This window comes from Mustelus asterias, chromosome 18 (genome assembly GCF_964213995.1).
Source record: "Mustelus asterias chromosome 18, sMusAst1.hap1.1, whole genome shotgun sequence".
Taxonomy (NCBI): Eukaryota; Metazoa; Chordata; class Chondrichthyes; order Carcharhiniformes; family Triakidae; genus Mustelus; species Mustelus asterias.
The window spans coordinates 49,880,637-49,906,662 of NC_135818.1; the positions used below are offsets into that span (position 1 = coordinate 49,880,637).

The following is a 26,026-nucleotide window of genomic DNA, read 5'->3' on the forward strand; positions in this document are numbered from 1 at the left end:
CAGATAATAAGGATGAACTTACTACATTGGTAAGGGAGGATCTTGGATTGGAAGAACTAAGTGTGGAATCTGTTTGGGTGGAGCTAAGAAACAGCAAAGGGGCAGCAGACATTGGTAGAAATTGTTTATAGGCCACCAAACAGTAGTGGGAGCGTGGGTTATGGTATTAATCAAGATTAGAAAATCATGTCGCATGGGTAATACAGTAACTATGGGTGACTTCAATCTGCTAATGGACTGAGGAAACCTAATGAGTATTAATGCTTTGGAAGATGAGTTTCTGGAGTGCGTTAGGAGTGGTTTTCTAAATTAGTATTTTGAGGAACAGGCTATTTAGACCTTGTATTATGTAACCAAAAAGGACTAATTAATCTCGTTACAGGGATAGGGCCTGGGTGGGATTGTTGTCCGTGCGGGCTCGATGGGTCAAATGCTGGCCTCCTGCACTGTGGGGATTCCTATGAAAAGCGTTGTTGGGATGAATGATCTTAATGTGATCAAACATTACATTCGCCGGAATTCTACTGCCCCGCCTGCCACAGAATCGGAGTGGGCGAGGGGCGGACAACGGAAATGTCCATTGACCTTGGACGGGAATTTCTGGTCTCGCTTGAGCGAGGCTGTTAAGTCCCGCCCATTGTGTCTGAAAGTGAGGTAGTTTAATCTGAAGCTACAGGTGCTAAATTTGAACAAAGGAAATTATGAAGCTTTGAGGGTCAAATTGACTGAGGTGAATTGGGAAAATACTTTGCCTAAAGGGTTATTACATAGCTTGAGGGCTATACATTCATTCAAAGCACAAAACCCTGAAATGAAAAGTCAGTCAACCCTGGCTAACAGAGTAAGTTGAGGGTTATAAAGTTGCCAGAAATAGTAATAAACCTGAGGAATGGGAGCATTTTAGAATACAGCAAAGGAGGACCCAGAAACTGACAAAGGGAAAACAGAATGTGAATGTAGGTGGAGGACTGTAAAAGCTTCTACAGTTACGTAACAGGGAAATGTTTGACTAAGATAAACCTGGGTCCATTACAGGCAAAATCACAAAACATTACAATGGGGAGTAATAAATGGCAGATAAACTGAATGATTACTGTGTCTGTCTTCACTGAGGAAGGTGCAAAATATTCCCAGAAGTAGAGATCCAAGGGAATTTGTATTAGGAAGAAGGTTGTATGGAGAAATTATTGGGATTGAAGGTTGACAAGTCTCCCAGGACCTGATGACCTACATCACAGATTGATGAATCTTCCAAAATTCTATAGATTCTGGACTGGTTCCTGCAGATTGGAAGGTAGCAAATGTCACTCTTCTCTCTTCCTCCCCTCCCTTAAATAGTAAACAAGGAACTTTATTGCAAGAGGATTTGAGTACAGGAGTAGTGAAGTCTTGCTTCAATTGTACAGAACCTTGGTTAGCCCACACCTGTGTGCAGCCTCTTACAGAATTTGGTTCTCTTTGAGCTATCATAATCTACTTGATTGCAGCGCCACAATCTTGACAATTGTTGCATGTGGTGGGTAAATGTGCTTTCTCCCCAAAATAATTGAATTGCCTCAGCAGTCACATGACCAAGCAAGACACTACGCAAGAGGCGGGAATGCACAAAGGCATAATCCCACAGTAATGTACATCCATTAAGAAAATATTTTGAACATCTCAACTGGAGAGAAAATAGAAGTGATAAAAACAGAAAATGCTGGAAAAATTCAGATTTGGCCACATTTATGGAGAGAGAAACAGTTAACATTTCTAGCTTGTACGACGCTTCCTCAAAACTAAAGTAGAAGTTTGTATTTTGGAGTAAGACTGTTTAGCAGTTCAGGAAAACGTGGGCCATTTTGTTTTCACCAGTGCTACACAATGACATATTTTGTTTAATATCCTTCATTTAGTTTTTCCTCACTTCACAATAGTGTTGATAAGCTACTTTTGTTGCTTTATTATATTAGTTTTTTCTATCACTGGGGCAATACAGGGAGATGTTTGCGGCAAAGCAGACAGTTGCCATATCAACACATTGTCTTTTTGTGATGCAGTTCCTGAAAAAAAAACTGGCAAAGTCAAATTTAATCTCAGTTTTTTTGTAAGGTGCGCTGTCATCATGTTTGATGTTTCATATCCACTGATGATTGAAATTCTGCTCATAAAAAGAATGTGTTGCCAAAATTGTCACATTATAAATTTCCTAACAGCATCTGTAATTGCTTTGTTGGTCATTGCTAATGATGATCTGGAGTGACAAATGATGTGTCCTTTCACTATTAGCTGTGAGAGATAAAAAGCTAAAACGTAAACTGTTTATTTGGTCGTCTAACCACTCACTGAAAGCTGGGCAAGAAATATGTTCCTTTTAATTACAACTAATTAGATTTATAAAGAATCAAACAATCCTACATAATTAGCTCTGCCACTCTTAAGGTGGAGGTAATTTTTTGCCCCTATTTGTTTGTCTATCACAATCTAATGAGTGGATTTCAACAAAACTTGGAACACCGAGTAGGCCCAAGGGAGACTGATTTGCTTTTGATGAAAATATGGATCCGTGTTATGGAATTTTTAAATGAATCCATTACCACTGGGAGATGGGGCAAATTGGCTTTTTTAAAAATGTTGTCGCTTGTTTCATTTAAGCATTGTTCTCTTGACTGCTTTGGTGGAATTTGAAGTGAGCAGAGTTTTCAGAGCAGGTTGTTGGATGTGGATTGGCCTGAAACATCCAGTGTAATATTATAGCAGGACTGCTTTGTAGTTGCAGAGCATGAACCAGGCAGGAATGGCGACATTGTAAGAATTTTGAGTTAACACAGCTTGGCAGAGCTTTGCACTCTACAGTGTGCCCTCTCCACTTGCTGCTTTCTATATTACTGTAATGTTTCTATCCATACCAAAGTATTGTCTCCTGTCTTGGCTATATCTGGAAATAAAATACCCTTAATGATCTGATTGTTTAAAAACCTGAGTACTTCTGTAATACCCTTTGCGGAAAGCAAGTTGTTCTTGCATAGTCTGTCCTATATGTGACACTGTTCCTCTTGTAGCAATTTTACAAAGTTTTTTTGAGTTGCATTGACATGAGATAACTGGTTATAAGTATTATTAGAATAAGAATGTGTATGCTGTTAAAATCAAAGCTCATGAACAAAGAAGCAGGAGTAGACCATTCAGCCCCTTGAGCCTGAAATCATAGAATCCCTATTCCGCCATTTAATAAAATTTTGGCTGATCTGATAGTAACCTCTTCTGCATTCCACCTATTCCCCAATAACCTATCACCTCCTTATTTACCAAGAGTCTATCCACTTTAAAAATATTCATGGACTGTGCTTTTCTTCATTCGTGGTATATTGGTGTCATTGGCTGCTGGCATTTATTGCCCTGCCCTAGTTGCCCTCATGTATGCCAAACAGTGAACAGAGCTAAACTATTCCAAAACAAATATTTGCAGTCCTACCACACCCTATTATGAACGGTAATGGGAAATTAAAGGTGATGGACAATTAAGCAAAGCACCTCTTAATAATGAGGGAGCCCAGCACATCAGTGCAAAAGGCAAGGCTGATGCATTTGCAATCTTCAGTGAGAAAATGTTGAGTGGATGATCCATCTTGGCCTGCTTGAGATCCTCACCATCACTGATGCCAATCTTCAGCTAATTCAGTTCTTTCCATGTGATGTGAAGAAATGCCTGAATGTACTGAATACTGAAGGCTATGTGCCTTGACAACATTCCAAAACTAGCCCCTCTCTAGCTAAGCTATTCCAGTACAACTAAAACACCTGACAATGGAAACTGGCCCAGGTATGTCATATCCAAAACATGCAGGATAAATCCACCCTGGCTCATTATCACCGCTTCAGTCTACTCGATCATCAGGAAAGTGGTGGAAGTGATCATCAACAGCACTATCAAGTGGACTTGCACAGCAGTTACATGCTCATTGACGCTCAGTTTGGGTTTTGTCAGAGCCATTCAGTTCCTGACTTCATTAAAGCTTTGGTACAAATATGGATGAAAGAGCTGAACTTCAGGGGTGAGTTGAGAGTGATTGTCCTTGACGTCAAGGCAACATTTGATCAAGTTTGGCATCAAGTAGCCCTAGCAAAACTCTGAATCAGAGGGGAAAATCTCCACTGGTTGGAGTCATTCTGGCACAGAAGAATGTCATTTGTGGTTGTTGGAGATCTATCATCTCAGTTCCAGTACATCACTGCAGCAGTTACTCAGGATCATTTCCTAGACCCAATCATCTGCAGCTGCTTCATCAATGACCTTCCCTCCATCATAAGGTCAGAAGTGGGGATGTTCATTGATTACACAATGTTCAACACCATTCATGACACTGAAGCAGTCCATGTCCAAATGCAGCAAGACCTGGACAATATCCAGCTTAAGCTTACACAAGTCCCAGGCAATGACCATCCCCAACAAAAGGGACTCCAACCAACTCCCCTTGACATTCATAGGCACTGCCATTGCTGAATCCCCTCATATCAACAACCTAGAATTATCCTTGAATATAAACTGAACTGGATTAGCCATATAAGTACTGTAGCTACAAGATAGGTCAAAGGCTGGGAATTCTGTGGCAAGTAACTCGCCTCCTGACTCCCCTCAAAATATGTCCACCATCTACAAGGCACAAGTCAAGAGCGTGATGGCATACTCTGCTGTTTGGATGAGTGCAGCTCCAACAATGGGTAAGAGGCTGGTCACCATTCAGGACAAAGCAGTCCACTCCATTGGCACCCCATCCATCACCTTAAAACATTCCGTCCTCAACCACTGACCCATCGTGGCAGCAGTGTGTACCATCGACAAGATACACTGCAGCAACTCAGAGGTGTCTTTGACACCTTCCAAACCCATGATCTTTAGCACCCAGAAGGACATGGGTGGCAACTGCATGGGGACCCATCTGCAAGTTCCCCTCCAAGGCACACACCATCCTGACTTGGAACTGTATCCCCATTCCTTCAATATCAGTGCATCAAAATCCTGGTACCCCTTCCTGTGGGTGTACCTACACCACATGACTGGAAGGGTTCAAGAGGGGGGCTCACCACTTTCTTGAGGGCAATTGGGGATGGGCAACAAATGGTGGCCACCTACATCCCTTGAAAGAATAAATTTTATAAAAATTGTCAAAAAATGGATATTCTATTTAGTGTACACTGTGGTTGTGACTGAGTTTTAGATCATTGGAAGCCGAAACATAGATGGGAATAAATCAAAATATGGCATTCAGTAAGCACAATTAAACCATGCACTAATAATACTATCAGTGAAACATTTTCAAACATTGTGATTCCAGCTACAAACCTTATTGAAATGCAACCTATAAAGCCCACAAATGAAGTGCAGGCGTTTTGTTTGAAGTCTGTTCTTAACAAAGAGATATGCACCTTGGATTCTGTGATTACAACCATAGATCATGGATTGTGGACAGGAAATTAACATCCCACTGCATTGCTTTGATGATCTAAGCAACAAATGGTCATGTTTTAGTTATTGCAAAAATGGAGGGGGCGAATGATTTTAATAATATTTTGTTGGTGAAAAGACATCCAAATATATTAAACACGAATTGTCTGAAAACACTGATAATTGCCAGATCAGATAATTGAATATTGCAGAATTTAACCGTTAGTGGTAACCTCTACAAGGGAAGTAATCCAGATGTTTTTCTCAGTTTTAGTCTTCCTCAAGTATTCTAGGATACAGAAAGCTTTGCTGAAACGATCTTTTAGTTTAATACAGGAGTTTCAATTTAATGATTGGTATAGATTTTAAAATATTAGGGCATTTAGTGTAGTCCCTTAACTATAAATAAAATAAATACATTTAAAATCCCATTACACCACACGTAGATTTTGTGTCTTTTCTGCCACTATTATTATTTTCCTGCTATATTGCCCCTCTTTAGAATCTAAAGTATGAGATGCCACTACCTGACTAAAAGGACAGGCAACTGGATATTGAGCATGGGGAGTGAGGTAGGGAATGTTCTGATCAACATTGTGGTTAAAATAAATATTTGAAATGTGCTTGATTTATGTTCAGATGCCTATTTGTTTATTGGGAATGATTTAAATTGATTTCCATTTGGTGGTTAATCTACCAGTTTCCTTGTGTATTTTTTTAAAGGCAGTAACAGCTCAGCTCTTCAGTTTATCACCTTGTTGATCATCAGTTTTGAACTAGATTCTAGATACACTGGTCTGTGAAAAGCTGTCAATTAAGAGAATATCTGGGGCAGGAGGTCTTGTGGCGCACTGGGTAGGATCCCTGTTCCCCTAGTTCTGGATTTGAATCCCACCCCAGGACTTATGGGTGCATTCATAACGCAGCCAATAAGTTGCACATTAACCTGCAAAATCCTTCCAACGTGGCAGATGGTAAGAATGGGAAAGACTCCTGGTCAGCCATGCTTGTTGCAGAGTGGTACCCCTTCGAGCTATAAGCCTCTGGCAACAGACTAGTGACCTGTTCCAGGAAAAACCTGGCTGTGGAATCAGATGAAGGTCTGCCTTGCGCGCCATTAGGTGCAGGAAGAGAAACAACAACAAAAGGAAATCTTGTTTCCTATAGACAGATAATCGATAAAGATTCTTGTTGTAAAGTTTATTTGGTGTTTCACAAGAGAGGTCTGATAACCAAGGTACTGGCAAGATGCTAACTCCATGCCCACTCCTTCCAGACACTTCACAGTCTACTATCATGTGACTCTCTACATCACTCTGCGTGGCACTGTTCTCCAATGCCAAATTAACCCTTACTCTGCTGAATAGACTTATCCTTCAATTCTCATTAAAATCACAGAGAAACCGAGTTAATGTTTCAGTCTGATCTGTTAAAACTGGAAAATGTTATAGATAGATTTTACACAGGTACAATGGAGGGGAAAGCAGTGGGGGAGAGAGTAAAGGAGATATAAATGGCAACAGCAGAAACTTTACCAGCATCTGCTGTCGGAGGAAATGAAAATAGTCTTTCTGATCTGAAATTGTTGAACTTATTGAGTTTGGAAGGTTTTCAAATGCCTAACCAGAAATTGATGATGTTCCTAGAGCTTCTGCAAAGCGTCACTAGAAGAATGTAGGAGGCAGAGTTCAGAGTGGCAGCGGGTGGCAATTAAAATGCCAAGTGACCAGAAGCTCAGGGTCACGCTTGCGGATTGAATGGAGGTATTCAGCAAAGAGATCACCCAATCTGTATTTGGTCTTCCCAATGTAGAGGGAACTGTATAACGAGCAGTGAATACTGAACACTAAGTTGAAAGAAATATAAGTAGAGGGTATGGTTTCACCTATACACCAGTTTCTCCATGAATGCTACCTGACCCGAGCATTTTCTGCTTCTTTTAGATTTCCAACACCTACAGTATTTTGCTTTAGAAGACAGCTCTTCACAGACCCAGTGTGTCTAGAATCTAGTTCAAAACTGATCAACAAGGTGATAAACCGAAGAGCTAAGCTGTTCCTACCTTAAGGCTATTTGTGTTCAAAACCACTCTAATCTGGCTTGTTTCAAGTAAATGCCAACCAATTATTGCGCAGAAGCCAAACTAGTGAAATTTTCTGGTATAATAACTGCTGTGTCACTTGCATTCAACAATAGTTCTATTCAGGAAAGCATGTCCCTTTGTTCCAGCATTTCCCTGATGATAATCCTTGGTCAGTTAGAAGGTAAATTTAAGAAGGAAATGCCATTTGTCATGGTATTATAGAAAGCATTCTTTCAGGTTGTATCACAGCTTGGTATGGTTCCTGCTCTGCCCAAGACCGCAAGGAACTACAGAAGTCGTGAATGTAGCCCAATCCATCACGCAAATGTAGCCCAATCCATCACGCAAACCAGCCTTCCATCCTGTCTACACTTCCACTGCCTTGGCAAAGCAGCCAGCATAATTAAGGACCCCACGCACCCCTGACATTCTCTCTTCCACCTTCTTCCTTCGGGAAAAAGATACGAAAGTTTGAGGTCATGTACCAACCGACTCAAGAACAGCTTCTTCCCTGCTGCTGTCAGACTTTGAATGGACCTATCTTGCATTAAGTTGATCTTTCTCTACATCCCAGCTATGACTGTAACACTAGATTTTACACTCTTGTTTCCTTCCCTATGATCGGTACTTTTTGTCTGTCTAGCGCTCAAGAAACAATACTTTTCACTGTATGCTAATACATGTGACAAATCAAATATTAGGCTACGTGCCCCCTACTTGTACAATGGGACATCTTACCACAAACCTGCCTGCATAATATTTAGCTCCTTACATTGCCAACAAAGGAGTACTTTATATATTGGGTACATTTAAAAAAAAAAGGATAAGTAGCAAAAGCTACTCAACATAAAAATGTATTTAGAAGGAGTAATGACATGTTCCAATCTGTCAACAAATGATATTTCTCCAGTAAGATCTTCCGGTCTCGATCAACCAATTAATTGTGATTCCTTCTGTGGACTCGGTGACTGAAACAGTAATTTAATATCCATCCATTATTGGATAGCTCGCATCACAGCAAGAAAAATAAGCAAGGAAAAAAAAATGGGCCTGAATTTTTCAGATGGGAGGGTCTTGCCTCCCACTATCCGAAGAGCTAGAGGAACACTCCCCCACCAACTGGGACTGCCCCACAAAAATTAACATTCCAATAAGTGTTGATTGGCTGCAGGCAGGACTTGCACCCCTCACTCAGGAGGAAGTCCCAACTTGGAGAGCTACTAGCCCATCTGATTGGCCGGCAGCTGTCCAGTCCCTGCAGTGGCAGCACTAGTGAACAGAAGAGGAACTGCACTAACCTGCTGGAACGAGTGGACAAGGTATGTCATGCAATGGAATCCCTACAGTACAGAAGGAGGCCATTTGGCCCACCGACGACAATTCCACCAAGGCCCTATCCCCGTGACCCCACTTATTTACCCCCCTGACACTAAGGGGCAATTTACCATGGCCAGTCAACCTAACCTGCACATCTTTGGAGTGTGGGAGGAAACTGTAACACCCGGAGGAAATCCACACAGACATGGGGAAAACGTGTAAACCCCACACACCTTCACCAGGGCTGGAATCGAACCTGCATCCCTGGCACTGTAACACAGCAGCACCTAATATGCAAGGGGTCCTGGAGAGGGGAGAGTAGGGAAGGCCTGGGGGGTTGCAAATGGGGAGATTGGGGTCTCTGGCAAGAGGCCCTGGGTGGCTGGGGGGAGGGAGGGTGGTCTCAAGGTCACCAAGCCTTAAGAGGAGGATGTACCCATTCAGAAAGGACCTCCCAATGGAAGCGCACCCTCCTTCCGGTCTGAGATCTCATTTTGATTTCTTCTCCCACAGAGGTTCAATGTTCCTGCCAGCTTAAAAATTGAGGCTGGGCGAGAATTAGTCGGCCACTTACAGGTCTCAATTGGGGCAAGGGTGGGCTTCCCATCTGGGGTCTTGCCCATCCCAGCTTTAAATTACTGTGTGGGTGGACAGGAACCTGGAGGAAATCCCGTTCCTGTAATTTCATGTTCTTCCCCAGCAACAACCCCACCCCTAAAAACCTGGCAGTGGATGAGCATAAAATTCAGACCTTGAGATACTGTACTGAATCGCAAAGCGAATTTTCAATATCCTATCTAAAAGGATTTTGAAAAGTTTCACAGTCGCTGATGTGCAAACATCTGAAGCCTAGCTCCGGGTTTACTTAGGCCAATTTGGAAATAATGGTTGAGAAATTCTCAACTTGTTGATTTTTCATTCTGGGAGAAAGACTACAGAACAGAACTGAAAGTGGATTGAAGCCTCACTTGGTCCAAAGCACAGGCTGCCAAGTCCTGCCTGTAGTCAGCACAAGTGGCATTTTGATTGAATTCAGAAGTGATGAAACTTGAAGGAGAAGCCAATATAGATCTTTGGATTTGTTATTTACAAAAAAACCATTCTGTAGTATGATGTGTTCTGGTTTTATGATTTTAACCATGACCTCCAATTTAATGCTTTCACCCTCCAACTAGACCTTGGGGAATCTTGAGAAATTTTCTGATCGTATCATTCAGTCATGGATATGTCAATCAATTGTACACATTTATGCTGCATAACTGCATAATCATGTAATTGTAGTTATGAGTAATGTTCGAATGTCACATTATTAATAAACATCGACAACTTTAATTTGCCTAGCTCTTTTAAGATAAAACCAAGTTTCCAAGACATTTCCCAGTCAGACGCATAGTAAAATGACGCAGAAGCAAGAAAGAAGCATAAGAAGGCAAACCAAGAGTTGGTCAAAGAAGTGGGTTTTGAGGAGGTCTTTAAAAGGAGGAAGGGCATTTGAGACAGTTGGATCAAGGCTCTGCTACCAATGGTGTGCAAAGGTGGGAGTATGCAAGAGATTAGAATCAAAGTAATGGAGAGTTGAGGGCTGGAGGTTTCATGGAGATAGAGCAAGGCACTAAGCTGAGGATGAGGATTTTGAATTGCATTCTGAATGCTGTGGAGAAACCATTGAAAATAACCAAAAATACTGAATGACTGTCCAACAAACACATTACCAACAAGATTCCAATATTTTGTTGCTTTTAATTTGGCCTCTGGAACATAGGATCTCTCACTTTCCTCACTCAATGGATTTGTTCCCCTCATCCCCTACAACAGTAGCTCTAATCCACCTGAGTCCCCTGGGGATAGTCCTCACTGAAACAACACATTCTCACAGAACATCATTGGCTAGGTTTAGGACAGTCTTGATGGCATAAATTCCTCAGGCACATTTTTATCTGATTCCTTTAATAAACCTTGTTAAGCAGCCTGGTTAACTCTGACAAAACTGAAGCCATAGCATTGTCCCACTCTCAATCTCTTCTCTCGCCCTGCTTTCTGGCCTGTTTAACTGTATTAAACACATCCTCGTAATGTGCCTTCTCTATTGTTCCCTTTGCAGGCATCTCTCCTTTTGTTCTTTACAACAGTTTGTCTGTCTTCTGTGTCCGGCCACACAGCCTTCTTGTAGCCTAACATCCTCCCAGATGGGACCTCCAGTTGAACTGGCACCAGCTGAGCCAGGTGTCAACTGGGAAATGAAGTCCAGTTTACCTACAGGAATCGGTGGGTCACCAGCTGCATTGGTGATATTACCAGCTCAACTGGTCCTAGTCAAGAATTCGAATGAGCTTATTACTGATTTGACTTCCCCTTTCACTCAAATGGGAACCTACACCTGGATGCCAATCAACTGCTAGTTTTTGAAATATTTGCAATAGAGGAAATTTGCACTTCCGTGGTGTTAATTTAGTTAGTGTTAATCACTGATAGAAACATGATGGTGAAATAAATCATGGTTCCTTTCTTGAGCAAAACAATATGTTTGTGTGTGTGAAGGTGCTTTAGATTAATAAGTGTAGTTCTTCAAGCAGAATTTGAGGTTGCAGATTTTCCATTTGCCTCAGCACTGAGAACAAAAGTTTGAGTGAAGATGCACAAATTTTATTGTGAAAACAAATAACGTAGAAAAACATATGTACTTCAATAAAGAAATGCAACCACAAGTTTACACCCATAATTGGAGATTGGACTTTCAACTTTGTATTTAAATCCTGGATCTTCCTTGTTAAAAAATTGTTGAGCCTTGCAAACTCTTTTGAGACCACTTCCTCATTCAACTCCTACGTTGCGATAAGTGAAACATGCTGCAAAAATAGTTGGGGAGATAAGAGAGGGAAAAAATAAGTAATAAATTATTGAAACCTTTAATGTAACAACTAGTAGAGAAGAGACATTCATGACAGGGAGATTTAACAAGAATACTAAATCAGAAATATGGAACATCTGCTGGAGAAAGTGAATACAATTTAAAGTTTAAAAAGTGCTTCGGGAAAGCAGCCAGCATAATCAAGGACCCCACGCACCTCAGACATATTCTCTTCCGCCGCCTTCCATCAGGAAAAAGATACAAAAGCTTGAAATCATGTACCAACAAAACTCAAGAACAGCTTCTTCCCTGCTGCCATCTGACTTTTGAATGGACCTACCATATATTTTGTTGATCTTTACACCCTATCTATGACTGTGACACTACATTCTGCACCCTCCTCTTTCCTTCTCTCCTAAGTACTCTATCAACGGTTTGTTTTGCCCGTATAGTGCGCAAGAAACAATATATTTCACTGTATCCCAACACATGTGACAATAATAAATCAAATCAAGTTCTTACCTTTTGGTAGCATTTAGCTTCCACAGCAAGAGCAGGTTCTTTTGCCATGGGAGGATTCTCACTGGTCTTTATGTACTGGGGCCTCACTTTCCCACAGATGGAGCTGTCCCTGAGCATGGCCGACCCCCTGGTGGCAATAGTCAGGGACTTGACAAATAAAGATTTTGTCCTCTGACTGCTGCTAGACCTCCAAACTGCTGCTCAAATCTCGATTCCTTACCTGGAAGGAAGATCAGGGACGCATCAGAATCCTGCTTATAAGATTTGGAAATGGTACAGAAATCAACATGAATACAGATCACATACCATGGATCAGTCTCACTGAATGACTTGATAAAATGCAAGTTTATCGTTCCAATCAGAAGCTGTCACGTGATCCATTACTTTTAAAGGTGCTCTTGCATAAACCAACAATGACTTTCACATATTTGGAAAATGGTGAGAATTAATGCCTCTTGCCTCCCAGACCATGACAATCATTGTGGAGGCTTCTCTCTCTGTGAGCTTGGGCAGTGTTGTTGCACCAAGAGATTATAGTCCTGGGCTGCACGTTCACATTGGGAGACGATCCTCTTGCTATGACGAGCAAAATGAATATTCTATTGTCTCAGAGGTTTGGAGAACACTTGCACGATCACGATAGGTCTATCATTTTTCAACAGCATTTGTCAGCACTGGAGGAGATGCAGCATGTAACATTAAAAAATTGCAGCTGTTGGTACTGTTGGATTGCCAAGTCACATGGATCAGTATTTCTTATTAACCAAGAAAAATGTCAGTTTTCTTTTATGGGATGTGGACATTGGTGGCTGGGCCAGCATTTATTACCCATCCATAATCCCCAAAGAGACTTATAAGTACAACTGACCCTTTTACAAGTGATGCAAGCTTTAAAGTCATTTTCAAACTTTCTTAAAAAACAACTGGTTTCCCTTGCATTTCAATGGAATTGCACATTTTCCACCTTGTACTGCTTCCAATTGGATGTGTTGGTGAGTAAGTCAAGACGGGAAAATGAGACAGTGTGAGACATGATGTAGTGTCGTAAGATAATTTGCACCGTGGTGGTCAGTTCTGTATGCATTCTCTGATATGACTCAGGAGCATCACTCTAGCAAGGCAGTCTCTACTGCATTTGCTGCATAGGAAGACAGTGGACTGAGAAGATTCATGATTCATGACTCTGGGCTCTTTGTCAGCCTGTTTTTCTGCCATTTCTGCTCCCCTCTTCCAAACAGTCAATCTCCAGAGGTCATGGCTGTCAGTTATGGTCTCCCAGTGTTCAGTGTCAATGTCTGCCGTCTTCATACCTCACTTATGGGTGTCCTTGTGGCGGAGATCTGGACGCCAAGATGGTTGTGACCTAGTGACCAGTTCATTGTACAGAAGGTCTTTGGGTACACAGTCATTGTGATGAGCATGGCCAAACCAGCACAGATATCCGTTTGGTATTGAGTGTATGCTGAAGGAATTAACATTTCCAGGGCCTCTGAATTGAAGAGCTTGTCCTGCCAAGGGGTGCTGAAGATGCATCCGAGATGGTAAAGGTGGAAACTGTTTCACCTTTCCTCCTGCTTAACGTATGTTGTCTAGGTCTCAACACTGTAGAGCATTATGCTGAAGACTCCGGCTTGATAACTCTCAGTTTGGTGTTTGATTTGATTTATTATTGTCACATGTGTTAGTATGCAGTGAAAAGTATTGTTTCTTGCGCACACTACAGACAAAAGACTCTATACATAGGAAAGGAGAGGGTGCAGAATGTAGTGTTACAGTCGTAGCTAGGGTGTAGTGAAAGATTAACTTAATATATGGGTAGATCCATTCAAAAGTCTGACGGCAGCAGGGAAGAAGCTGCTCTTGAGTCAGTTTGTACGTGACCTCAGACTTGTATCTTTTTTCCATCGGAAGAAGGTGGAAGAGTATATGTCTAGGGTGCTGGCTGCTTTTCCAAGGAAGCAGGAACTGTAGATAGAGTGAATGGATGGGAAGCCAGTTTGCAAGATGGACTGGGCTTCGTTCATGACCGTTTGTAGTTTCTTGTGGTCTTGGTCAGAGAAGGAGCCATACCAAGCTGTGATGCATCCTGAAAGGATGCTTTCTATGGTGCAGCTATAAAAGTTGGTGAGCATCGTAGTGCACATGTCAAATTTCCTTGGCCTCCTGAGAAAATAGAGCCGTTGATTTGATTTATTATTGTCACATGTATTAGTATACAGTGAAAAATATTGTTTGTTCCACGCTATACAGACAAAGCATACCGTTTATGGAGAAGGAACCAAGGGATGCAGAATATATTGTTACAGTCATAGTTAGGGTGTAGAGAAAGATCAACTTAATGTAAGGTAGGTCCATTCAAAAGTCTGATGGCAGCAGGGAAGAAGCTGCTCTTGAGTCAGTTTGTACGTGACCTCAGACTTTTGTATCTTTTTCCCATCGGAAGAAGGTGGAAGAGAGAATGTCCAGGGTGGATGGGGCCCTTAATTATGCTGGCTGCTTTTCTGAGGCAGTGGGAAGTGTAGACAGTCAATGGATGGGAGGCTGGTTTGTGTGACGGATTGGGCTAGATTCATGACCTTTTGTAGTTTCTTGCGGTCTTGGACAGAGCAGGAGCCATACCAAGCTGTGATACAACTAGAAAGAATGCTTTCTATGGTGTGGTGGTGGGCTTTCTTATCAATAGCATCGGCATGAAGGGACCAGGACAGGTTGTTGGTGATCTAGACACCTAGAAACTTGAAGCTCTCGGTCATTTCCATTTCATCCCTATTGATGTAGACAGGGGCATGTCCTCCACTATGCTTCCTGAAGTCGATGACTATCTTCTTCTTTTTTGTTAACATTGAGGGAGAGATCATTGTCATTGCACCAGTTTACCAGATTCTCTATCTCTTTCCTGTACATGTTGGTGTCATCAGCAAACTTGAAAAATGAGTTGGAGGGGAATTTGGCCACACCGTCTGTCAGGTTGCTGTTGTTCCACATTCACCTACTGAGTTTGCATATAACAACTGCAGTTCTTGTTGTGTGCGTGTCTCAGAAGGCTGGTGGTTGGAGCTTAGATATGTGAAGCTATCAACAAGGTCTGACCTCATATTGCTAATGCTGATAGTGTGGTGGCATGACAACATCTGGGCCATGATATTTGTCATCCTGGTACTGATGGTCAAACCAAATTCTTTACAGACCTGAGAGTGTCAGCAGAGAGCAAGGGCTGAATTCTCCCAAAAAAATGTGAAGTGTCGAATTCGCGTGAAAACTGGAATAATTCACGCTGTTTTTTTCCATGGAAGTTCAAAGAATCTCCCACACTGTGCACTGCAGAGTCCTCCAGCGTGAATATCATTAGATTTCAGGGGGCGGGTCTATTCCCGCTGGAGAGGCTGAAATCAGCGTGCTGAGTGGGCTACTGCGCATGCGCCAATCTGTCAGAGCCGAGATCATTGCATGCGCAGTGGCCCCGCACTACCGGCCACACGGCCCGATCGCTGGCCAGCCTCACGACCCCCGCAATGCTGACTCTCTGCTTTGGGCTGTGACGGGGAGTATGGGCTGGCACTGCCAGGGTGCCAATGCCCAGGGACAAACCCCTGCTGACTGACCCTCTGAGGGACCCTGATTGCTCCCCCTTCACTCCCGTGGGGTCGAGCCACTAGTTCCCCGAAAGTGAGGAGCTACTCTAAACTCCTCTCGAGTGAAAAGTGGCGGAAGGTGGAGATGCTAACAGCATTTAAATTAGATTAAAATGAGCATTTAAATACTTGCCCCACCTTCCTGCTGATTTCCAGTGCAGAGCAGACGCCGCCGGAAATCCGATGCTGGGAGACACTATCATGGTGGGAAAGCATGCACGAATCCTGCGCATTGCCTGCTGCAAAGTTCTCCTGGCCCGCTGTGCTAAAAGATTAGTGCAGCGGGATCAGAGAATTGCCCCCCCACCAACTGTCTGATGAGGACTTGGCGTATCTTTGTCTTGAGACTTAAAAAGATGTTTAAATTTGCTCATCTATCAGTCCTTGTATGTAAGTAGATAATCTGAAGGCATGTGATAGCAGAAAAGTGAAGAATATGCCGATAAGTCTCAGTGCTAGAACACAATCCTATTTGACTCCCCTGTGGATATCCAAAGGTTTCAATGTTGCCCCAATTCTAGCTGACCTTGTCCATCATTTTGTCATGGAAAGAGGAGATCACATTGAACAGCTTTGGAGGGCAACCGATTCTCTCTGGAACATAGACCACCTCTGCTCACATGGTCAAATGTCTTGGTGAGATTGATGAAGGTGATATGTGGTCTCCTTTGTTCATGGCATTTCTCTTGCAGCTGCTGAACTGAGAAGGTCATGACAGAAGCAGTAGAAATTTGGATGTTGGGAGTTGAGTTTATGGAGAATGGCATAAGAGGCTAGCTGGTGAAATCCAGATTAGAACTGCTGAAGACATGAGGCTAAACTAGGAGTGGAGGTGAGCTGTGTTGTCACTATGAAAAAGCATATCTGACTGAAAAGGTATGGGGCTAGAAGCCGGGCTTAACTTTTAATGGATTGTAAGGAACCAAAGGTGCAAACTGTGTGACTTGACCACGGGCAGTGGTGGTGGAGGGGGATGGAACCAATGCCAAGGCAGTGCAGTTTGCAGCAAGAGCCATAAACGATGGTTTCAATCTTCCCGAGGCTAAACTGGAGAAAGTGACTTATTCAAGACTGGTTGTTGTTTCAATGCAATGCTAAGGGAATGCTGCATGTTCAGAGGTGCGATCTTTTGGATAAGATGCTAAAGGCTTATCGGGTAGATGTGAATGATCTTGTGACACTGTTCAAAAAAGAGCAGAAGTTTTCTGTTCTAACTAACAAACCACAACACAATAGATTCTGATCATTTGTCTCATTTACAGTTCTTGGGACCATGTTACGCGCAAATTGGCTACTATGGTTCCCTATCTTGGAGCAATATTTAATTGAGTGTTGTTTGGGTTTAATATCAGTTGTTTGGATTTAGTATCAGTTGTTTGGGTTTAATATCAGTTGTTTGGATTTAGTATCGGTTGTTTGGGTTTAATCTCAGTTGTTTGGGTTCAATATCAGTTGTTTGGATTTAGTTTCAGTTGTTTGGGTTTAATCTCAGTTGTTTGGGTTTAATCTCAGTTGTTTGGGTTTAATCTCAGTTGTTTGGGTTTAATCTCAGTTGTTTGGGTTTAATCTCAGTTGTTTGGGTTTAATCTCAGTTGTTTGGGTTTAATCTCAGTTGTTTTGGGTTTAATCTCAGTTGTTTGGGTTTAATCTCAGTTGTTTGGGTTTAATCTCAGTTGTTTGGGTTTAATCTCAGTTGTTTGGGTTTAATCTCAGTTGTTTGGGTTTAATCTCAGTTGTTTGGGTTTAATCTCAGTTGTTTGGGTTTAATCTCAGTTGTTTGGGTTTAATCTCAGTTGTTTGGGTTTAATCTCAGTTGTTTGGGTTTAATCTCAGTTGTTTGGGTTTAATCTCAGTTGTTTGGGTTTAATCTCAGTTGTTTGGGTTTAATATCAGTTGTTTGGGTTTAATCTCAGTTGTTTGGGTTTAATCTCAGTTGTTTGGGTTTAATCTCAGTTGTTTGGGTTTAATCTCAGTTGTTTGGGTTTAATCTCAGTTGTTTGGGTTTAATCTCAGTTGTTTGGTTTTAATCTCAGTTGTTTGGGTTTAATGTCAGTTGTTTGGGTTTAATCCCAGTTGTTTGGATTGAATCTCAGTTGTTGTGGATTGAATCTCAGTTTTTGTGGATTTAATCTCAGTTGTTTGGGTTTAATCTCAGTTGTTTGGGTTTAATCTCAGTTGTTTGGGTTTAATCTCAGTTGTTTGGGTTTAATCTCAGTTGTTTGGGTTTAATCTCAGTTGTTTGGGTTTAATCTCAGTTGTTTTGGGTTTAATCTCAGTTGTTTGGGTTTAATCTCAGTTGTTTGGGTTTAATCTCAGTTGTTCTGGGTTTAATCTCAGTTGTTTTGGGTTTAATCTCAGTTGTTTGGGTTTAATATCAGTTGTTAATATCAGGGATTTGTTCCCAGGAGCAGGCTGAGGGTAAGAGAGTGGGTTTTCTGACTTTAATTAATTATTTATTTTTTCAGTTAATTTTGGGTTTAAAATCGGAGGTTTTTTTCAAAACCGGAAGTCGGGCCAGGAGAGGCCTGGGGAAGTTTTTGGAGGGTTTAAAAGCGCACCAAAGTATACAGCGGGCAGCATCGTAGCGGGCAGCAGAGTGAGTGGGAAGTTGAGTGAGCTGTCAGGGCTTTGGCTCACAGGGCTTGGACGAGCAGGGGTGAGTTTTTGTTTCCTTACACTCTTATTAACTTTTCACTGTCTTACTTGACATAAAGTGTCCAGTATGAGTGTGAAACCAGTGTGTTGTTCCCAGTGTAGGATGTGGGAGGTCCTGGAGGCATCTGGCCTCCCGGACATCCACATCTGTGAGGGGTGTGTCGAGCTGCGGTTCCTGAGGGACCGTGTTAGGGAGCTGGAACTGCAGCTCGAGGATCTTAGGCTGATGAGGGAGAATGAGGAGGTGATAGACAAGAGCTATCATCAGGTGGTCACACCAGGGCAACGGGAGGAGGCCAAGTGGGTGATGGCCAGGAAGGGTAAGGCTAGGGTGGTTGAGAGCACCCCAGTGGATTTGCCCCTGCACAACAAGTACTCCTGCTTGAGTACTGCTGGGGGGGACAGCCCGCCTGGGGGAAGCAGCAGTGGCCGTGTCTCCGCAGTGGAGTCCAGCCCTGTAACTCAGAGGGCTAAGGAAAAGAGGAGGAAGGCGGTATTAATCGGGGACTCGATGGTGAAGGGGACTGACAGGCGTTTCTGCGGAGGTAGGCGGGATTCTCGCATGGTGGTCTGCCTCCCTGGGGCCGGGATCCAGGATGTCGCTAGTCGCGTCCCGGAAATCCTGAGGTGGGAGGGAGAGGAGCCTGAGGTAGCGGTACATATTGGTACCGCTGATGTGGGTAGGAAGGGAGAAGGGGTCATGAAAAGGGAGTACAGGGAATTAGGGAGACAGCTGAGAAAGAGGAAAGCAAAGGTAGTAATCTCAGGATTACTGCCTGTGCCACGGGAAGGTGAGGGCAGGAATGGAGTGAGGTGGAAGATGAATGTGTGGCTGAGGGACTGGTGCAGGGGGCAGGGATTCAGGTTCCTGGACCATTGGGACCTCTTTAGGGGCAGGGGTGATCTGTATACAAAAAACGGGTGGAACTTGAATCACACGGGGACCAATATCCTGGCCGGTAGGTTGGCTAAGGTTACTGGGGAGAATTTAAACTAGATAGGTTGGGGGGAGGGGAGCTAGAAGAGTTGACTAGGATCAAGGAACTAATTGATGGGGTGGAGGATGCAGAGGATGCTCTGAGGAACAAAACGTGGAATCATTATGGGTAGAGATGAGGAATAGTAGAGGGAGAAAGACACTAGTAGGTGTGGTATATAGGCCCCCAAATAATAATGTTGAGGTAGGGAGGGCTATAAACAAGCAGATAAGGGATGCGTGTAAAAACGGAACGGCAATAATCATGGGGGACTTCAACATGCACATTGACTGGCAGACTCAAGTCGGTAAGGGTGGAATGGAGGAAGAGTTCTTAGAATGCTGTCGAGATAGTTTCCTTGAACAGCATGTTACGGAACCGACGAGGGAACGAGCTATTTTGGATCTGGTATTGTGTAACGAGGTAGGTAGAATTAAGGATCTTATTGTGAAGGACCCTCTTGGGTCTAGTGACCACAATATGGTCGAATTTCTGATTCAGATGGAAGAGGAGAAAGTTTGGTCCCAAACCAGTGTCCTCTGTTTGAACAGAGGGAAATATGATAGGATGAGGGATGAATTGGCTAAGGTAGACTGGGAGAGCAGGCTGGCAGGTAGGATAGCTGAGGAACAGTGGAGGATTTTTAAGGAGATCCTTTTCAGTTCTCAGCAAAAATATATTCCAGCAAAAAACAAGGATTGTAAGAAAAGGGAGAACCAGCCGTGGATAACGAAGGAAATAAAGGAGAGTATTAAAATAAAAACAGCTGCGTACAGAGTGGCCAAAAATAGTGGAGAAACAAGTGATTGGGAAAAATTTAAGAAACAACAAAGAGAGACTAAGAAAGCGATAAAGAAAGGAAGGATAGACTATGAAGCTCGGCTAGCAATTAATATAAAAAATGATAGTAAAAGTTTTTATAAATATATAAAAAGGAATAGAGTGGCTAGAGTGAATGTTGGACCCTTGGAGGACGAGAGGGGGGAGTTAATAGTGGGAAATGAGGATATGGCTGAGTCTTTAAATAAGTTTTTTGTGTCGGTCTTCACGGTGGAGGACACAAATAGTTTGCCAAATATTAACGATAGAGGGTTGGCAGCAGGAGAAATACTTAATACCATTAATGTTACCAGAGAGGCAGTGCTGGGTAGACTAATGGGACTGAAGGTGGATAAGTCCCCGGGTCCGGATGGAATGCATCCCAGGGTATTGAAAGAAATGTCAGAGGTAATAGTGGATGCGTTAGTGATTATTTATCAAAACTCGTTGCATTCTGGGGTAGTGCCGGTTGATTGGAAAACGGCTAATGTTACGCCGCTGTTTAAAAAAGGAAGGAGACAAAAGGCGGGTAACTATAGGCCGGTCAGCTTAACGTCTGTAGTAGGGAAAATGCTGGAATCCATTATTAAAGAGGAGATAGCAGGGCATCTGGATAGAAATGGTTCGATCAATCAGACGCAGCATGGATTCATGAGGGGAAAGTCGTGCTTGACGAACATGTTGGATTTTTATGAAGATGTGACTAGGGCGGTTGATGGAGGAGAACCGGTGGATGCGGTGTTTTTGGATTTCCAAAAGGCGTTTGATAAGGTGCCCCATAAAAGGCTACTGAAGAAGATTAGGGCACACGGAGTTGGGGGTAGTGTGTTAAAGTGGATTGGGGACTGGCTATCCGACAGGAAGCAAAGAGTCGGAATAAATGGGTGTTTTTCCGGTTGGAGGAAGGTGACTAGTGGCGTGCCGCAGGGATCGGTACTCGGGCCGCAACTATTTACCATTTATATAGATGATCTGGAGGAGGGGACGGAGTGTAGGGTAACGAAGTTTGCAGACGACACAAAGATAAGTGGAAAAGTGAATCGTGTGGAGGACGGAGAAGATCTGCAGAGAGATTTGGACAGGCTGAGTGAGTGGGCGAGGATATGGCAAATGGAGTATAACGTTGAGAAATGCGAGGTTATACACTTTGGAGGAAATAATAACAAATGGGATTACTATCTCAATGGAAACAAATTAAAACATGCTACCGTGCAAAGGGACCTGGGGGTCCTTGTGCATGAGACGCAAAAGCCCAGTCTGCAGGTACAACAGGTGATCAAGAAGGCAAATGGGATGTTGGCCTATATTGCGAAGGGGATAGAATATAAAAGCAGGGATGTCTTGATGCACCTGTACAGGGCATTGGTGAGGCCGCAGCTGGAATACTGTGTGCAGTATTGGTCCCCTTGTATGAGGAAGGATATATTGGCATTGGAGGGAGTGCAGAGAAGGTTCACCAGGTTGATACCGGAGATGAGGGGTTTGGATTATGAGGAGAGGCTGAGGAGATTGGGTTTGTACTCGTTGGAGTTTAGAAGGATGAGGGGGGATCTTATGGAGACTTATAAGATAATGCGGGGGCTGGATAGGGTGGAGGCGGAGAGATTCTTTCCACTTAGTAAGGAAGTTAAAACTAGAGGACACAGCCTCAAAATAAAGGGGGGTCGGTTTAAGACAGAGTTGAGGAGGAACTTCTTCTCCCAGAGGGTGGTGAATCTCTGGAATTCTCTGCCCACTGAGGTGGTGGAGGCTACCTCGCTGAATATGTTTAAAACGCGGATGGATGGATTCCTGATCGGTAAGGGAATTAAGGGTTATGGGGATCAGGCGGGTAAGTGGTACTGATCCACGTCAGATCAGCCATGATCTTATTGAATGGCGGGGCAGGCTCGAGGGGCTAGATGGCCTACTCCTGCTCCTATTTCTTATGTTCTTATGAGTGTGAAGTACTTTACAAAGTTTTGAGATCCTGAAACGCATCATTTATGTTCAAGTTTTCTCTTTTTTAAAAAAAAAATCTTACAATCTGACAACACGCACACAGATGGTGCAGAAGTAGAGAAAGGCACCATTGTACTTGTTAAATCTAAATCCTGAGGAGCAGGATGCAGATGAGGGAGTGGCCTGCATAAATCCTCAGGGAATCTCGAAATAACTGTACAGGGAGGGGTAGGGGTGCGGTAGCCAGCAAAGCCTCAGCCTAAATTTGGATATGTACAAATGCAAGGAGAGTTTAACTGACGCGAACAAAGGCCAATAAGAGTTGAAAAATGGCATAGTCAATTGTGTCAAACACACAACAAGAGTTATAGAGAAGGAGGGGGTAGAGGACAAGCAATAAACTATGGTCCCATTTTCAGAAAATGTTGGTCATGTTTTGGTTTGAACTGTTTTTGTATTGCAAGATGGGAAGAATGATCTGGGTGTAGGATGAAATATAAAAGTAGAAAAGTCTTGATATGACTGTATAGGCATAGGTGAGACTATACCTAGAGTATTGTGTAGAGTTTCAGTCTCCCTAGTTAAGGGGGGATATACTTGTGTTGGAGGTAGTTCCGAGAAGTTAATTCCTGGGATGAAAGGATTGCCTAATGAGGAAAAGTTGAACAGGTTGGGCCTATACTCTTTGGAGTTTAGAAGAATGAGAAGCAATCTTATTTAAAGACATAGGATTCAGAGGTGTCTTGACAGAATAGATGATAGGAGAATAGGAACATAGGAGCGAGAGCAGGCAATTCAGCCCTCAAGCCCACTCCGCCATTCTATGATGAGCATGGCTGATCTCCATCTCCTCCTAACTCCACTTCCCTGCCTTTTCCACATAGCCCTTTATCCCGCTCTTGATCAAATGTTTATCTATCTCTTTCTCGAATCCACTGATTCTGCATCCACTGCGCTCTGGGGCAGAGAGTTCCATAAATTCACAACCCTCTGAGAAGTAGCTTCTCCTTATCTGTGTCTTGAATTCTGGCCCATTCCCCTAGCCTGTCAATATCCATTTGTAAATTTTTAATCTCCTCATCAGAGCCTGCTTTCCAACCTATTTTCGTGTTGTCAGCAAATGTCACAATGTTACACTCTGTCCTTGCTTGTAGATCATTGAAATAGATTTGTAAATAGCTATGGTCCAAGAACTGAACCCTGCAGATCCCACTAGTTGCCAACTGGAGGAGGACCCATTTATCCCAACCCTCTGCTTTCTATCAGTCAGCCTCAATCTAAGCCACTACTCTACCCCCAACCCCTTGGGAATCTAACATCCTTGCTGGGTATCTAGGAACTGAGAGTGGCGGGTCAGTTTCAGAATAAGGAGTCTCTCATTTAAGAGTGAGATTAGGAGGAATGTCTTCTGATGGTCGTTAACCTTTGGAATTTTCTATTCCAGAGAGTTGTGGAAGCAGAGGAATTGATATCTTATTGAAATATAGGGGAGCCGAGGATTATGGGGAACACTAAAAGGGAAATGGAGGCGAGACCAAGATGAGATCAACCATGATCTTATTGAATGGTTGGACAGACTCCATGTGCCTTTTGGCCAATTCCACCTTTTTCGCACGTTCTTATTTAGCAACCTACACGCCTTCTCCCCCCCCCCCCCCCACCCAATCTCCAGTTTGCATTGGGTGACTGGTAGCAAAAAGTGTAATCAGTCCTGTTTATTAATATGTGACGTATCCTTTTATTTTCAGATATTTTGAATGATGCCATATTTGACGAAGACCATGATGAAATGGTAATAGTGAAGGATATTGACATGTTTTCAATGTGTGAACACCACTTAGTTCCATTTATTGGAAAGGTAAGTGAACCAAATATCTGTTTTGTGTTGAGTATCTATATTCATTAAGGCATGCTGTAAAGTAAGCAACATCGAGGAATGGAATGTTTTGTGACATGAACCGCAGTTCCTAAACTTGGCTTGAGCTTTTTTTTGGAAGAAATGCAAATATTAATTTTCGTCAAGGGTATTGGGTTCATTTCCCCCTCAACATCTTGACTATGGGAGAAGCTCTTGACATTTATTTCGAAACACTTTGTAGATTAAAGAAATGCTCCAGGGCAGATGTCACTGAACTGAACTAGATCACAATAGACAGAACCTTATCTATGCTGGAAATCATAGCAGTAAATGACAAGAACAGATTACATGTTCCCTTCGTATTTAACCCATTGAACTCTGCAAAGGGATGTTTGTTCATAAGCTATCATTGCCTACGGAAACAATTCAATATCAATTACTTTGTTCCAGGAATTTTTAGTTGATATTTAATAGAAACCCATTCTCTTCACTTCCTGGTCAAAATAAGCTTTAATGTTGTGTTACCCTTATAATTCTACTCTCCTTACTCAGCTGAAGGATTTGGTTTAGCAATATTCTCACTCCTGTGTCAATTTATCTTTGTTCATTCTCCCTTCGCCTTTGTTAATAGGCGAGTATTTCCTGGAAGTAACTGCAGCAGGAAGATATAATCCTGGAATTGAATCGATGTTTAGCTGTACACTCAGTTGAAACAGTGAACGTTTCTGAGTTGATGACTAATGTTTTTAAACAAAGATGTTTTCAATTGACATTAACTTAAAGTGCAACATGCATCCGCACAAATCGAAAAGTAGGTTTGAGATGTGTCCATCACACTTCAGATATCCCACAGGCAAATCTTGTGTCACGCTCGGTGGGCTGAATGTACAGAGAAACTTCCTCAGCCACAGTAAATTTATCCCATGTTGCACATTTCAAAAAGTGACTTCTTGCTGACCTGGGGATCTGTAAAATTGAAGCAGGAAGATGCTCAATTAACCCTGAAGCCTTATTGCGACACACTGTCACACATAGCTGTAATTTAGTAGCAGAACAATACAGTATTTGTTAAATGGTGTAATAAATATTCCAATCTATAAAAATACAATCCACCTGACCTACTGTCAGAGGATACATAGCAGATCTGGCAATTTACTCACAACATGTTTGTACGATTGCAGTCATTGCATGGTATAAGTTATAAGTGAAAGGAATTTTTAAAAGATTTGATTTTTAGGGATTGAATGCCCTTCACTCTGAACATATCTGTAGATAGCTGTTTGTTTTAATGGGTTTATGTGTATTCTTTTGAACTTGATTTGGGTAAAATTGGCCAATTGGCTGCAATGTTCCTACATGCAAATTAATGTAATTTTAAAATGCAGCATTATATCGCCGGGTTATTCATAAAGTATGTGATTTTCTTTGATTTTAAAATAAGAGTTAGATGGAAATAATATCCTGCCACATTTACTCCAAGGGGATTCAACTCCCCCCACACGCCCCCACCCTAGATAATAGGAAAGTTGTTGAAGTGGAATTTACATACAAGTTTAAACAGAAAACAGGGTTTTAGTGTTTACATTTCATTGCAGTTTTCTTGGTGTTTCTCACTTCAGTTATTCTGAATAATTGTTATTTCTCATTCCTCTGGTTTTTGGCCTCTTGTGCTGACTTTTCTTTTAGGCCACTGGAGTTGCCAGGGTGTTCTTTAAATATTAACAGTTATAAATACATTGTGTAATGAAGGCTTGTTGTTCAGCTAAGGTGTTCCAATGCAAAGTTGCTACAACTTTCTGAATGGGCTTGTTGGTTGAACCTGGGTTCCCGGCTGAGGGCAATCTATCTCTTGGCTTGGTTTTGGCACATCAGTACTATTTTTTTTCAGATCTTTCTATGTCTGCGGTTGCCACCAAGTCAAAGTTTAAGAAATCTGGCTTCAAATATAG

At 42.4% G+C, this 26,026-nt stretch overlaps 1 protein-coding gene across 1 annotated transcript in view; it reads left to right on the forward strand.

Annotated features, from left to right (window-relative positions):
- Window positions 1–26,026, forward strand: part of gch1 (GTP cyclohydrolase 1) — a 45,554-nt gene that overhangs the window by 7,804 nt on the left and 11,724 nt on the right. Inside the window, exon 2 of the mRNA XM_078233894.1 lies at window positions 23,968–24,077. Coding sequence (XP_078090020.1) covers window positions 23,968–24,077 — 110 coding nt within the window. The remainder of the gene's footprint in view (window positions 1–23,967; window positions 24,078–26,026) is intronic.